The sequence below is a fragment of the Notolepis coatsorum genome (genome assembly GCF_963971535.1).
Source record: "Notolepis coatsorum genome assembly, chromosome: 1".
NCBI classification, from domain to species: domain Eukaryota; kingdom Metazoa; phylum Chordata; class Actinopteri; order Aulopiformes; family Paralepididae; genus Notolepis; species Notolepis coatsorum.
Window position 1 is genome coordinate 13,281,960 of NC_140165.1, and position 16,337 is coordinate 13,298,296.

Consider the following 16,337-nt stretch of genomic DNA (forward strand, 5'->3'; position numbering starts at 1 on the left):
GGTACAGTATAAACATGGCTCTGAGACCAGCCTTGAGTCACTCGAAACTGCAAGATGAATGGAACACCACCAGCTAAAAAGTGGTTCATTCAGAGGACGCTACTTTTCAACAACGCAAGCAAGACTTCACTGCCGCCAGAGCCAGGAAAGATTTTGGCACCACACCTGGCGCCGCCAGGGAGCAGCTCCAACGCCGCCTCCGACGAGCTGCCGCCGCCAGGAGCAGCTCCAACGCCGCCTCCGACGAGCTGCCGGCGCCGCCAGGGAGCTGCTCCAACGCCGCCTCCGACGAGCTACCGGATAGCACCAGCGTCAGCGCCGCAAGCAGAACCGGAGCAGCCAAAAGACCAAAAACATATAATTTCCATGAAGAGTGGGAAGAGGCTTACTTTTTTGTTTATTTCAACGCAAAATCAGTCTGTCTGATTTGCAAACAAACCGTGGCTGTGCCGAAAAAGGGTAATTTGGAGCGGCATTATACAACGATGCACAAGAAACACTGCGCGCAACTTTCCTCACATGCAAGCAGAACTTCAACGTCAGGGTGAGGACACCGCACAGTTTGATTGCACACATTATGAGGAGCAAGTTCAAAGCATCTTGTCAGAGTTTGATAAGCGCTTCACAGACTTTTCAATACTTGAACCTGTTGCAAGCTACATGTGTTTTCCATTTGGAACTGTAGATGTGGATGACATCACATCCAAAGTGGCCACACTGTTTAATCTGAACAGCCATGCTGTGGAGAACGAGATCCTCACACTTCAAACTGACATTGAGATTAAAGCCAGGGCAACACAAGGGATGAAGGCAGAGAAGTACGAGAAGTGCCCCAACCTCAGGAGATGTGCCATGAACTTAACAGCATTTTTTGGATCAACCTACCTGTGTGAGTCTGCTTTCTCTCACATAAAGAGATCATCAAGTCCAAGTACAGAACCACATTGACAGATGACCATCTTGTGGACTGCCTGAGGCTTGCAACCAGCTCCTACAACCCAGACTTTGAAAAACTAGCTACCTCTTCCCAGTGCCAGCGTTCTCACTAAGGTAGAGACATTAAAAAAATAAATTAATTTTTTTTTTAAAAAGGGATAAAGGAGAACTATCAGTGACTGATGACAGACCTTTTTGTGGAATTGTTTTTTGATTGTATTCCATTTTGCAATGTGACAGCTCTGTTTACACATCATTCCTATTCCCTTTTAATTGTACATATATATTTTTTTGATTGTATTGTTCCACTTTTGCTTTGGCAATGTAAACACATGTTTTCTCATGCCCATTGAACTGAGTGTGTGTGTTGTTTGTCAGTGTGTATGCAGAGTGTGAAATAAACGTGAGAAGTTACAGTTACAGTCTTGTCATTCTTGTAATTCCTACACTACACTGTTACAATGATATATAAAATAGCATATTATATTATATACCCATTCAATATGCACATGACAGAAAATATTATATGCCATATAATATTTTCTGTCATGTGCATATTGAATGGGTAATACTATTACTACTAATACTAGCCTTATGCACCTTATGACACTGTGAATATATTTTTCAGTTAGTTAGAATCTAACTAACTGAAAAATATATTCACAGTATTCACAGTGTCATAAGGTGCATAAGGCTAGTATTAGTAGTAATAGTATTACCCATTCAATATGCACATGACAGAAAATATTATATGCCATATAATATTTTCTGTCATGTGCATATTGAATGGGTAATACTATTACTACTAATACTAGCCTTATGCACCTTATGACACTGTGAATATATTTTTCAGTTAGTTAGATAGTCAATTATATTGACCTATTTGTTTACACTGCTTGTGTTGTTTTTACTACCTGTACCCCCTTCCCCCATGCTGCTATTATGCCTGAATTTCCCCAAGGGGATCAATAAAGGAATATCTTATCTTATCTTAGCCGAGAGTAGGACAAATTTGGGCTGGTAGCTCTCGGCTAGGTGGCAAATTAAAAAGTAGATCTTGGTTCAAAAAAGGTTGGGCACCCCTGCTTTAGGGGAACAACTAGTCAACAGGTTGATCTAAGCGCGCTCTCCACGGATGCGGCAGGCCAGCTGGATGTCTTTGGGCATGATGGTCACCCTCTTGGCGTGGATGGCGCACATGTTGGTGTCCTCAAACAGACCGACCAGGTAAGCCTCACTGGCCTCCTGAAGAGCCATGACAGCAGAGCTCTGGAAGCGCAGGTCGGTCATGAAGTCCTGGGCGATTTCTCTGACCAGGTGCTGGAAAGGCAACTTGCGGATGAGCAACTCGGTGGACTTCTGGTAACGACGGATCTCTCTCAGCGCCACGGTACCGGGCCTGTAACGATGTGGCTTCTTCACACCGCCGGTAGCCGGTGCGCTCTTACGGGCAGCCTTCGTGGCGAGCTGCTTCCTTGGGGCTTTGCCACCGGTATTTACGAGCGGTATGCTTAGTTCTAGCCATTATGATGAACTATCTTTTCTTCTTCACCCCAACAAGACTAATACGCTGCTGTGCCGAAACTCTGGCCTTATATTACCGACGCGTTACTGATTGGTCTCCACTCTGGGTTGGTTACTCCGCCTACATCTCACAAAGGCTCTTTTCAGAGCCACCACTATTACCGAGAAGGCAATAACTCTTGGCTGCATCCTACTGTAATGTCTACTCCTACATATACATAGGAACCTATAGTAGCTGACTCCCACCTAAAATGACAATATATACTTACCTTATGCATACCTTATGTTTATACTGTATACTTAATCAGATCATATATTTAGAATTTTTAGATTGTAGCTAAGGGGCTACACAACCCTGACTGTATTTAGATGTTTAGATTAAACCACTGCTAAAGAATGTTAATGGCCAGACAGTATAAGTACACAAAATGGCGGACACTCTATTAACGGCGCGGGGACAGGGATACAAGTTGAGCAAGCATTTTAATGTTAATAGTAAACATACATATTATATAACACAGCTCTCTTTTAATAATAGAATGTCAGTGCAACAACGTCAGAGGTAACGATAGTTCCTATACTACGGGTACCCGACCGGTGGAGCTCTGAATGGAGTGAGACGGAGCGAAGCGGCACAGGGAAAAGCAAGATGGTGGCTGGAGACGGTGGTCCTCTGGAGTTCCTACTTCCAGAGGGCTGCAGACACACTTAGGATAATCCGGTCGTCGCTGGGGAGGAAAGGGTCTCGTACGGACCGGTCCTTGTATTCCTAGCGCCCGATAGCAGGATTAATAGCTATTAGTCCAAAAGCCCGTTGGCATGGATGATAGCTAGTTAGCTCCGTTTGTACTTAAAGCTAACCCGCAGGAGGTCTTCAATGAGTAGTTATGTCCAGAACGTCGCTGGGTTCAACTATAAGTCTCTCCACGTTACTTCGCTTACACAAGTCACTATACTGGGCCAATAAGGGCTCGACAATATTATGGTTGTATCTAATTAGCCGTGCGGCTCTCTAATAACGATACGTTGCCTGGCCGTCCTGTTTACAACTGCGCCAAACGTTACTTCTCTCTCACTCTGTAGCTGGTTAACTGTGGACTGAGCCAGGGCCCCGTTCCCCGTACCTGGATAACTGAGTTAGCCGGATAATTTTCGGTCAAGCCTGACTTAAGCCGGACCTTCCCATTCCCCGACGCTCGATTGTCTAAATCACCATGACAACAGATCAAAAAGTTTAAGCCTGGTCGGGAGCAAGGTTAAGTTCAGTTAGCCGGATGAACCATGGCCACGCCCCCGCAAAGAAGTGACAGCTCGTTTCCTGAAATGATTCTCACAGTCCAGGATCTGCATTATACCATTCTGAATTACGTTTTTGTGCTCCATTCTTCCAGAGGGGGCTTTTGAAATGTAAAATAGACCCAAAATGCTGATACTAAATTCACTTTGTCCTAAATAATGCACGTTATATATACCGTGGCGCTCGCTAGGTGCGATGTACACATTATGTGGTTATTTTAACAACGTGCAGCATTGCAAATGTGAATCCCGCGGGGATATCCTTAATGATTGAAACCTATCGCTCATTTGGCTCTGATTCCTTTCATATTCTCCGCTGTAGATGAGGAGCGAGGAAGGAGAGGAGCGCCTGGATTTTGTTTCATTCAAGCATAAAATTGAAGTGTCTATGCGTGGATTGTGGATTTTGTGTGATATTGTAACTGGGATTAAAATGTCTGATGAGATGCGCTGTTTGACGGATTTGAGAAATTGAATTAGCCGTTGACGTCACATTAATGCATTTGAGAATAAAGAGATAAAACTTCATTCAAAAGAAAAAATATTCTAAACACGGGTCTCTCGTTCATTAATGTATAAACAATGAATCTATCCCGTCTGGCACAGTGGCGCAGCGGTAGTGCTCAATCCTGGCAACCGGGCGACCCGAGTTCGAGACCCCGCGTTTCCAATATAATTTTTTGGAATATAATATTAATGATTATACGCAAAAGTAGCCTAGTTTTAAGTTAAAATATTATAAATCTACATGTAGGAAAGCCCTGCTATTGAGCAACCTACGACCTCACACGAACCTTCTGTAGCTACACACAGTACCCAGAGTCCTACCTACGGTGCGACCATCTCTACTGCAGCCCCACCATACCAGAACGCGAGTCCTGCTGCACCTCACATGGCTCTTACCCCGCCACAGGTTATATCGGGGCATTTACAGCACCCAGGATCAGAGATGCTGATTACCTCTCCCTACGGCATCCCACAGCCGATGCTGCCAGTCTTTGAACGTGACCGCGAAAGTGACTTTGCCCTACTCAAGATAGCCTTGGATAACTTGATGGGTGAATGAATGAATGAATGAATGAATGAAATGAATGAAAACTTTATTTAACAGATTGCAGAATGGGTACAATACAGTACGGCTCAATACATACAATTATTAAGGGGATGCAGACCTGAGAAAGACGTTTGTCTTGTTTCCATCAGGGTCCCCCATTTTCAATTCATATAGACATATATGACATACATGACATACAGATAGTCAGTACTGCTACATCTATACATTTATGACATACCAGATTTGCAAATACAGTACTGTTTGTGATACAGAAGGAGTCAAGAAAAGGGAGTATATACATTTGACGTAGAAACTGTACATTGGAGGAGGTTGGGTGGGGGGGGGGTTGGGTACATTGGGATATTGACAACCATACTGGGTAATTTACATTGGAGGTGGTTGGGGGGGGGGGGGCGGGGGGCACACTGTATAAACAAGTAACACTGTACATTGAGGGGGGGGGGGGGATACACTGTACAAACAAACACAATTGTACATTGAACTATTGACAAAACCATACTAGGTAAATGACTGTACATTGGAGGGGGTTGGGTTAGTAGTAGTAGTAGTAGTAGTAGTAGTAGTAGTAGTAGTAGTAGTAGTAGTAGTAGTAGTAGTAGTAGTAGTAGTAGTAGTAGTAGTAGTAGTAGTAGTAGTAGTAGTAGTAGTAGTAGTACCGGGCACCTGTCTGAACAGTATAAGTACCAGGTGCTCCTCGGCCACTTGAAACTCCCCAGTGCTCTCCACCTTGCCAGAGCCTACATGTATGACCCTCGACCGTATACCGCTGCATTGCAAGCCCTGCAAGACAAGTACGGCCAACCCAGACAGCTCGTCCAATCAGAGTTAGGCGCCATTCTCAACTCACCTCCCATCAAGTTCGGTGACACTGAAGCCTTCGACTCCTTCGCCCTGTCCATCCAGTCTCTGGTGGGCATGCTCGGGACACTTGAAGGTCAAAACGGGTACGAGTTGAGATGCGGATCCCACGTCGACCGGCTCCTGAGCAAGATGCCCCCTTCAGTCAGGGACGGATTCATCGAATACTGCCTCAGCCGCGGCATTCTCCGGACAGGGTCAGACCTGACATACACCCTGCCCGACCTGGCAGCCTGGCTCCAGATGAAGTCACAGGCTAAGCGCCTCTCAAGTCGAGCCGCAGCGCTCTATCAGTGCGACGCACCCAAGCCAACCAAGCAAGACCAACGTGTCACCCACTATAAGGAGAAGACCACAACCATCCTCCTCAATGCTGGGGAAGTCGCTAGTACCCCAGAGCCTACTCGCTACAAAACCCCTTTCAAGTCCAAACCGTATTGCCCCTATTGTGACAACAAGGAGCACTTCTTGAATGCTTGTGACGACTTCAAGACGCTATCTACCAGCCAGGCCGTGAAGTGGATCAGAGAGGAGAAACGGTGCTGGAAGTGTGGCCGCAAACACTCTGCCGAAGCATGTACTCTGACGCGCCCATGCAATACATGCAAAGAACAGCACCTTACCATTCTGCACGACTCCATACAGCAGGGTGAAACCACAGTCTGTATGGTCACTACACCACCCACTAAGGTATACCTCGACCGGCCCAACCGTCCACAACAGGTTATGTTAAAGGTCATCAAGGTCATCTTGAGGAACGGGGACCAAGCCCTGGAGACCTACGCCGTGTTGGACGACGGCTCTGAACGAAGTATCGTTCTGCCTCAAGCCGTGCGGCGGCTGAACCTAACCAGAACGCCAGAGACTCTCCATCTACAAACCGTCCAGCAGAATGTCGAACAGCTCCAGGGCAGCTCTGTCTCCTTCGACGTTTCTCCATGGTGCACGCCTTCCCAGAAGTATCGGATCCACCAGGCCTTCACCGCCGAAGGCCTCAGCCTGGCCGAACACTCTTATCCTGTGGCCGCACTACAGAAACGCTACAAGCACCTCCACGGCCTGCCCCTACCACCAGTCGACCATGCCCAGCCACTACTCCTGATTGGTTCAGATATGCCACACCTTCTGACCCCAGTACAGCCTGTACGCGCAGGCCCACCAGGCGGCCCCGTCGGTATTTGCACCCGACTAGGTTGGTCACTCCAGGGCCCTACAAACCTTGCCCAGACTACATCTTCTTCACAGTGCCTCCACACTGCCACTGCCTCTCCAGCCACAGAGCTCTTCAGGAACGTCGAGCGCCTCTAGCAAGTCGACACTCTCCCTTACATCAGCACGAAGGCAGTCACCCGCTCCAAGCAAGATCAGCAAGCCATGGTCGCGCTCCAAGCACTCACTACCAGGGTCAAGGTCGACGGAGTCCAGCGCTACGCTACTCCCCTGCTTCGGCAAGCAAATGCTACCCCACTACATGTCCCTAAGGAAGCTGTGCTGCCATGCCTCCGCAGCATAGAGAGAAGACTTACCAAGGACCCCAAACGAGCCGAGGTCTACTGTAATGAGATACGGAAACTGGAGAAGGCTGGTTACGTGGCAAGGATAACCCCGGCAGAAGCTGACCAGTCTGCAGAATCCTACTACATCCCGCACCATATGGTGACCCACAACAGTAAGGACAGGATCGTTTTTAACTGTTCATTCCAGTACCAAGGCCTGTCCCTAAATGACCTTCTGCTTCCTGGACCTACACTCGGGCCAACCCTGCTCGGTGTCCTCCTCAGGTTTCGTCAGCATGCCGTGGCAGTCAGTGGCGACATCAAAGGTATGTTTCACCAGATCCGCCTGCTGCCTACCGACAAGCCAGTGCTGCGCTTCATCTGGAGGAACATGGAGAGGGAGAAGGAGCCGGATATCTATGAGTGGCAGGTACTTCCATTCGGGACAACCTGTAGCCCCTGCTGTGCCATTTACGCCCTCCAGCAACACATCCAAAACGACACAGAGGGCAATTCCAACTTGATAAAGACAGTCGAGCAGTCCTTCTATGTCGACAACTGTCTGCATAGCACACACTCCGCCGAAGAGGCCAAGCGTCTCGTCGATGAACTCCGCCATCACCTACAGACGGGAGGGTTCGAGGTCCGCCAGTGGGCAAGCAACGTGCCTATGGTCATCGAGCACCTTCCGCCCGAAGCCCGCTCCGAAAGCAGCGAACTGTGGCTCTCCAAGAGTAGTAGTGATCTTCAGGAGCCTACACTGGGCCTACGCTGGAACTGCCTCAATGACTCCCTGGGCTATAAGCATCGCCATGTGGAGACCTCAGCACCTACCATGAGGAACCTCTACAGAGTACTTGCCTGCCAGTACGACCCCCTTGGCTACATTGTACCTTTCACCACAAGAGCCAAGGTCATCATACAAGACCTTTGGAAGGAGGAGGTCGGCTGGGACGACCCAATCCGACCCCAAAGCCTGCTCGACAGATGGCGCACCTGGGAGCAAGAGATCCCTCACCTCATACACCTGGAGTTCCACCGAGCCTACGCTCCACCACATGCGAACACCTCTACTTCGACCAGGGACCTCCACATCTTCTGTGACGCGTCCGAGCGTGCATACGGCTCTGTCGCCTACATGCGGACCATGGATGACCAACAGCAAGTCCACATTTCCTTTGTGCTCGCTAGGTCTCGGGTGGCCCCCAGGAACCAGCTGTCGATGCCCCGACTCGAGCTGAGCGCTGCCCTCACAGGTGCCCAGCTTAATGATGTACTTCAAGCCGAGTTCACCGTCCCCATCCAACGGGTCGTCTTGTGGTCGGATTCCACCACAGTTCTCCATTGGATCAAGTCAGAGTCCTGTAGATATAAGGTCTTCGTGGGCACACGAGTTGCTGAAATCCAGAACCTGACCGAGCCCGATAACTGGAGATACGTGAACTCTGCCTCAAACCCAGCAGACGACATCACTCGGGGCCTAACCTTGGAGGAACTGGTACGACCACATCGATGGCACAAAGGTCCAGAGTTCCTCTACCTACCTGAAGACCAGTGGCCTACTATGCCCTCTGCTCATCCCGAGTCCGACGGCCACGAGATGAAGAAGTCTGCCAAAAAAAAAGATGGCGCCGCTACGACCGGCTGCCTGTCTGTGCGCTCCGTCGAGACTGTGCATACTTTTGTTAATATTTATAGTTTTAAGAGTTTTGTCTGTACCAACAGTAGGTGCATTTAATGTGTATGACCGTCAGTCACTTATAGACATTGGATTACGGGAAACTTACCGACTGGATTACTCTCTGGATCAGCTCTCTGAACCGCAACAATGGCCCGTTGAGATCTTGAGGACATCAGGACCGGATCTCGCCCCCAGGGACAAAGGACCCAGACGGCGAGGAAAGAGAGCTGGAGTCCGTAACAGGCTGAGAACCAGGCGGCACAGGACACCACTACCCAGTATATTGCTAGCCAATGTACAATCAATAGACAATAAACTAGACGACATCCGAGCAAGGATTCAATTCCAGAGAGACGTTAGGGACTGTAACGTTCTCTGCTTCATCGAGACGTGGCTGGCGCCAGAAGTCCCAGACCACGCCATCCAACCGGCCGATCATTTCTTCATTCACCGCAAGGATAGAACAGCAGAATCCGGTAAACAACGTGGAGGAGGTATTGCCTTCATGTTGAACAAAAATTGGAGTGACCCAACTAACGTGAAGGAATTATCCAACCACTGCTCCCCAGAACTGGAATATATAACCATCAAGTGTCGTCCTTTCTTCCTCCCGAGGGAGTTAACGGCGATCGTCCAGGTCGGAGTGTATATTCCACCGCAAGCCAGCAACAAGGTTGCGCTCTCCAGACTACACGACGAGGTAAATAGAATCCAAGAGGCGAATGTTAACGCCGCCATTTTAGTTCTGGGAGATTTCAATAGCGCCAATCTGAGAAAGGTATTGCCCGACTTCTATCAGCATGTGACTTGCAACACCAGAGGCGGTAACATCCTAGATCACTGTTACACGCAATTTAAAGGTGGCTACAAGGCTCATTCTGATAGTGGCTTCGGTAAGTCAGATCACGCATCAATTTTTCTTTCACCAAAGTACAGACAGAGAATTAAAAGTACTCCCGTAGTCTCGCGAGAGGTGCAGAAATGGGATGTGACGTCAGAGGATACGATCCGGTCAGTGTTTCACAACACAGACTGGAATGTGTTCCGCGACACAGATAACATTAATGCCTACACGGAGACAGTGCTGGACTATGTTTGTACTAGGGTGAAAGAAACAATCCCCACTACCAAAATGAAAGTTTACCCAAATCAAAAACCCTGGGTAGACAAATCCGTCCGTGAAGCTCTGAGAGAGCGCACCAAAGCATACAACGACGGCCTAGAGGCAGGCAACATGAATGACCACAAGGTGGCGCGATACAACGTAAGGAGGACTGTGTCAGAGGCCAAACGACGCTACAGGGATAAAATTGAACTCCAGTTTGAACAAGCTGACTCTAGAGCTATGTGGCAGGGGCTCAAAACGATGACAGACTACAAAGGCGCCTCCCTCAAACTGAACAGTGACATCTCCTAGCAAATGACCTCAATACCTTCTATGCGAGGTTTGATGCTGGTAATAACAACACCAGCTCACAAGCCTCGGCAATGGGGGGGGGGGGGGGGGTCGGCTGCTGATGGAGGCGCAGTGTTCAGGGTAACAGAGCATGAGGTGAGGCGGACCTTTAAAAAAGTGAATATCAGGAAGGCAGCAGGTCCAGACGGCATCCCCGGCCGCGTCCTAAAAGTCTGTGCCGACCAACTGGCCCCAGTATTCACTGACATATTTAACCTGTCCTTAGAACAGGCTGTCATCCCCACCTGCCTGAAGAAGTCCACTATTATCCCTGTACCCAAAAAATCCAAGCCTGCTTGCCTCAACGACTACCGCCCTGTAGCTCTCACCTCCATAGCCATGAAGTGCTTCGAGAAGCTAGTAAAGGGCTACATCTGCTCCTCCCTCCCCATCAACATGGACCCCCTGCAATTTGCATACCGCCCCAACAGGTCCACGGAGGACGCCATATCCCATGTGCTGCACACAGCAGCATCACACCTGGACAAGAGGCAGGGGAACTATGTGAGAATGCTATTCATCGACTACAGCTCGGCATTCAATACCATAGTCCCCTCCATACTCATAGCCAAGCTCAGGGACCTGGGCTTGGGCTATGACCTCTGCCAGTGGGTCTTGGACTTCCTGACTGGCAGACCCCAGGTGGTGAGAGCAGGCAACTGCACCTCCTCATCCATCACCCTCAACATAGGGGCCCCCCAGGGCTGTGTTCTGAGTCCCCTCCTCTACTCCCTGTACACACACGACTGTGTGGCTCAGCGGAGTAGCAATACAATCGTCAAATTTGCTGACGACACAGTGGTGGTGGGCCTGATCTCTGCCAACGACGAGAGGGCCTACCTGGAAGAGGTCAAGGTCCTGGCGGGATGGTGCCAGGAAAACAGCCTCTCCCTGAACGTCAGCAAAACAAAGGAGATGATTGTGGACTTCAGGAGGTCGGGGGTCAAGGACTACAGCCCCCTCAGCATCGACGGGGCACCGGTTGAGAGAGTCAACAGCTTTAAGTACCTCGGAGCCTACATATCCGAGGACTTGACATGGACCACACACATTAACAGTGTTGTGAAGAAGGCACGACAACGCCTCTACTTCCTCAGGCGCCTAAGGAAGTTCCAAGTCAGCCAGAAGATCCTTAAGAACTTCTACTCATGTACAATAGAGAGCATCTTGACCGGCAACATCACCTCCTGGTTTGGGAATAGCACTGCACAAGACCAAAGCAGACTACAAAGAGTGACACGTTCAGCCGAACGCACAATTGGAGGGGGGCTCCCCACCCTCCAGAACATTTACTACAAGCGTTGCAAGGGCAAGGCTAAGAGAATCATTAAAGACTCCAGTCACCCGAACAACTGCCTCTTTGAACTGCTGCGGTCAGGCAAGCGATACAGGAGTCTCAAGGCGAGCACAGAAAGACTCAGAAGAAGCTTCTATCCCCAGGCCATCAGGCTGCTAAACGAACAATGAATGAACACTACACAACAACAACCACCAAACGCACATAGCACACACATCCACACGCACACACTCACTTTAAACAAACACACTGTAGCACCCACTCCACACACTTATAGCACACACCCACTTTAAACAAACACACTGTAGCACCCACTCCCCACACTTTATATTTATGGATGAAGGATTGCACTACAACTCGTACACCTTACTGTAAATTGTACCTAAAATTGTACCTCATCCCATTTCTGCTTTGCACTAGATAGTACTGTACATTAGTACACTGCATAGTATTGTGTATTGTATATTATATGGTAACTCAGAACATTGTACATATGTCTATACCGAACACTGTGACCTCATTTTCTTCTTCTAAATTCATGCTATATTATGTTATTATGTTATTTGATACTATCTTGTCTAGCACAGTCTCTGGAGCGTAACAGTAAGAAGCATTTTGTATGAAAGTATTCTGTACTTCTGTATGACAACTATTAAAGAACTAAACTAACTGAACTAAACGAACTAAACTAAACTAATAATCTGTCATGTAACCACCTCTCCCAGTCCTCTGCTCCCTGCCGTTGAAGACTTCACTTCATGGAAGGACCTCGTCCAAGCAACAGCCAGGTCCCTTCACGGTGCGGCTGACGCCCAGACTACAGATCAGCCCTACGAAGCAGCTGACGTCCTCAATGCCGAGTAGGGGTGGGACGATACATCGATCCAGATCGATATATCGATCTAATTTCAAATATCAAGTAGGATCGATGCCACGTAAAACGATCGATCATTATCGATTCATTTTCCTGTTGCGCCGCGCGCAAGTCTCATCTAGAAACCGAAAGCGCCGGCAGGCAGCTGGATTCGCGCGAGATCGTCACGTGAAACGGGAAATCAAACCACCAACACAACAGTCAACAGCAGCTGCAGGATGGCTAACAACCAAAACATTGACGGTGAGGATATTATCTCTCCTAAAGGAAACAAATCAGCGGTCTGGACATACTTTGGGTTTCGGATGAAAGACGGGACAACAGACAAATCGAATGCCGTCTGCAAACAATGTAAAGTCGAGATACGTTACTCGGGAAACACGACAAACCTTGCTGTGCACCTCAAGAAGAAGCATGGCATTGATCCCCATGCCGCCGCTAGTGCGTCAGAGGCTGCGAAGTCAACAACAACACCAGTCTTGACAAGTTTCTTTCCGCAGAAACTGAATCACAACTCTAAAAGAGCGATGAGTATCACGGCTGCAATTACAAATTTCATTTGCAAAGACATGAGGCCGTACAGCGTTGTTGAAAACGACGGCTTTCGTGATCTACTCCATACTCTGGAGCCGCGATATACAATTCCATCAAGAAAGCACTTCAGTGAAACCTGTATACCGACGCTCTACAATACTATTCGCAACGAAATAAAAGGTGAGCTGATGAACGCAGAACGAGTCGCTCTCACTACAGATGGTTGGACGTCATGTACCACAGAATCATATGTAGCTGTGACCTGTCATCACATTGACAAAGACTGGCAAATGAAAAATTATGTTCTCCAGACACGCGTGTTGAATGACTCACACACGGGAGCAAATATTGCCACAGTTTTGACCGAAGCATGTGCAGAGTGGAATATAAGCGACAAAAGACCTGCGCTTGTAACGGATAATGCCAGCAACATGCTTGTAGCCGGAGTAGAGGCAAATATGTCGCCACACATAACATGCTTTGCACATACTATCAACTTGGCGACGCAGAAAGGCCTTAAATGTGCTGGTGCAGCACGTCTTTTGGGCAGAGTGAGACGGGTTGTCTCGTATTTCCACCGCAGCACGGTGGCAACTGCACTTTTAAAAGAGAAGCAGAAGTTGCTTGGACTTCCAGAGCACAAGCTAAAGCAAGACGTGATAACACGCTGGAACAGTTCATATGATATGCTCGAGCGTTTTTTGGAGCAACAAGCTACAGTGTGCGCCACACTGCTGGACAGAAAACTAAGAAAAGGTGCAAAGGACGTGCATACACTCAACGAGAGTGACATCACTACAGCTGAGGACTTGGTCAACCTGCTCGGACCAGTGAAAAGTGCCAGCACCATCATGTGTGAGGAAAAACAGCCCACTCTGTCTGTCATTGCTCCAATGAAAGCTAAACTGTTGGAGCATTTCAGCATCTCAGAGGAAGACTCCACCTTGCTGACAGAGATGAAGGAGGTAATGGCCGGCCAGCTTGGAGAGCGGTATGTGGGCTTGCATGAAGTCCTGCAGAGAGCATCTGCCTTGGACCCAAGATTCAAAAAGCTGCCATTTCTAAGTGAGGCAGAGAGAGCTGCAACATTCCAGGGTGTCATCCATGAGGCTGCAGAGCTGTGGGACCAGAAAGTAAGATCATATTATTTTGTCTATTTGTGTTTTAGAAATGCAAACACTATTCATAATGGATGTATTATTCATTACTTAAGATCATATTATTTTGTCTATTTGTGTTTTAGAAATGCAAACACTATTCATAATGGATGTATTATTCATTACTTTATTTAGTGTTGTAATGATTATATTTAATATTTGTGTGTGTGTGTGTGTGTCTCTACAGAATGACACAGCGGTGCAGGTGCGGGTGGAGCCGAGTACACCTCCTCACGCATCTGATGACCAACCTTCTGATGATGACCAACCTTCTGATGAAGTGCCGGGGACATCTCAGGCTCAAGCCACTGCACAAGGTGTGTGTGTGTGTGTGTGTGCGTGTGTGTGTGTGTGTGTGTGTGTGCGTGCGTGCGTGTGTAGGTTTCCTTTTTGTGGAAAGTGTTATTGACTCAATGTTATAAACATGTAAATTAGTTAAATAAAGGGGAACTTTTAATTTGTTCAGTGAAGTTCCCCTTTTATAATCAGCTAACAAGTGTTTGAAAGAGATATTTTGTCTTTCTGTGTCATTTCAGAATACGTTCCCGCTTCCAAGAAGTCAAAGGCAATTGAACAATGGTTTGGTGACACCTTCTGCGATGTGGACCCTCGTCAGACCAAGTCCTCCAGAGAGCGAGCCCAGGCTGAAGCTGCTAAGTATAGAGAGACTGCATCTTTGGCCCTCGGAGGTAATGTGTTAGAGTGGTGGAAAAGCCAGCAGACTGAGCTTCCTCTCCTGGCAAACCTTGCCAAAACATACCTCTGCATTCCTGGTACTAGCGTACCTTCTGAGCGTGTTTTTAGCACTGCAGGTGACATTGTCCGTTCAGAACGCAGCTGTTTGTCTGCTGAGCATGTCGATCAGTTGTTTTTTTTGAAGAAAAACCTCCCAAAGAAGAACACTTAAGGACATACTTGACTGCCTGAGATGTCATGCACTGAAACATGTGGAATTGTTTACATTTGCTTTGTTCCAACATTTATATTTTTTATTTGGTTCAGAATCATTCATATTCCAGTATATAGTGGATAATAGCTAGCTATGCTGTACTGCATTTGCACTGAAACATGTGGAATTGTTTACATTTGCTTTGTTCCAACATTTATATTTTTTATTTGGTTCAGAATAATTCATATTCCAGTATATAGTGGATAATAGCTAGCTATGCTGTACTGCATTTGCACTGAAACATGTGGAATTGTTTACATTTGCTTTGTTCTAACATTTATATTTTTTAATTGGGTCAGAATCATTCATATCCCAGTATAGTGGATAATAGCTAGCTATGCTGTACTGCATTTGCACTGAAAACACGTGGAATTGTTTACATTTTCTTTGTTCCAACATTTATATTTTTTATTTGGTTGAGAATCATTCATATTCCAGTATATAGTGGATAATAGCTAGCTATGCTGTACTGCATTTGCACTGAAACACGTGGAATTGTTTACATTTGCTTTTTTCCAACATTTATATTTTTTATTTGGTTCAGAATAATTCATATCCCAGTATTGTGGATAATAGCTAGCTATGCTGTACTGCATTTGCACTGAAAACACGTGGAATTGTTTACATTTTCTTTGTTCCAACATTTATATTTTTTATTTGGTTCAGAATCATTCATATTCCAGTATATAGTGGATAATAGCTAGCTATGCTGTACTGCATTTGCACTGAAACATGTGGAATTGTTTACATTTGCTTTGTTCTAACATTTATATTTTTTAATTGGGTCAGAATCATTCATATCCCAGTATAGTGGATAATAGCTAGCTATGCTGTACTGCATTTGCACTGAAAACACGTGGAATTGTTTACATTTGCTTTGTTCCAACATTTATATTTTTTATTTGGTTCAGAATCATTCATATTCCAGTATATAGTGGATAATAGCTAGCTATGCTGTACTGCATTTGCACTGCATTTGCACTTACAAGTGGTGCCTTTGGTTATTGTTACTTACTACCGTAAGTACGTTTTATATTGTTTGTTTATGAGACACAAGGGATTGTTTACATAATGCTAGTACAAAAAATATATATCCAAGGGTGAGTGACCTTTGACTCTCAGGAAATCGACAGTGGAGATGACCTTGGTTATTATTATGTTCTAATTAATATATTGTTTATATTGTTGTAATGTTGTTGTTGTT

General features: G+C 46.9%; 1 protein-coding gene across 1 annotated transcript; it reads right to left on the bottom strand.

Annotated features, from left to right (window-relative positions):
• Window positions 1-2,052: 2,052 nt before the first annotated feature.
• Window positions 2,053-4,599, bottom strand: LOC311241185 (histone H3.2-like; the record flags this gene model as incomplete). The annotated part of the gene is made up of 2 exons (XM_084329918.1): window positions 2,053-2,410; window positions 4,589-4,599. The coding sequence occupies 2 exons, from the start codon at window positions 4,597-4,599 to the stop codon at window positions 2,053-2,055; spliced, it is 369 nt and encodes a 122-aa protein (XP_084186044.1).
• Between the last annotated feature and the right edge of the window lie 11,738 nt (window positions 4,600-16,337).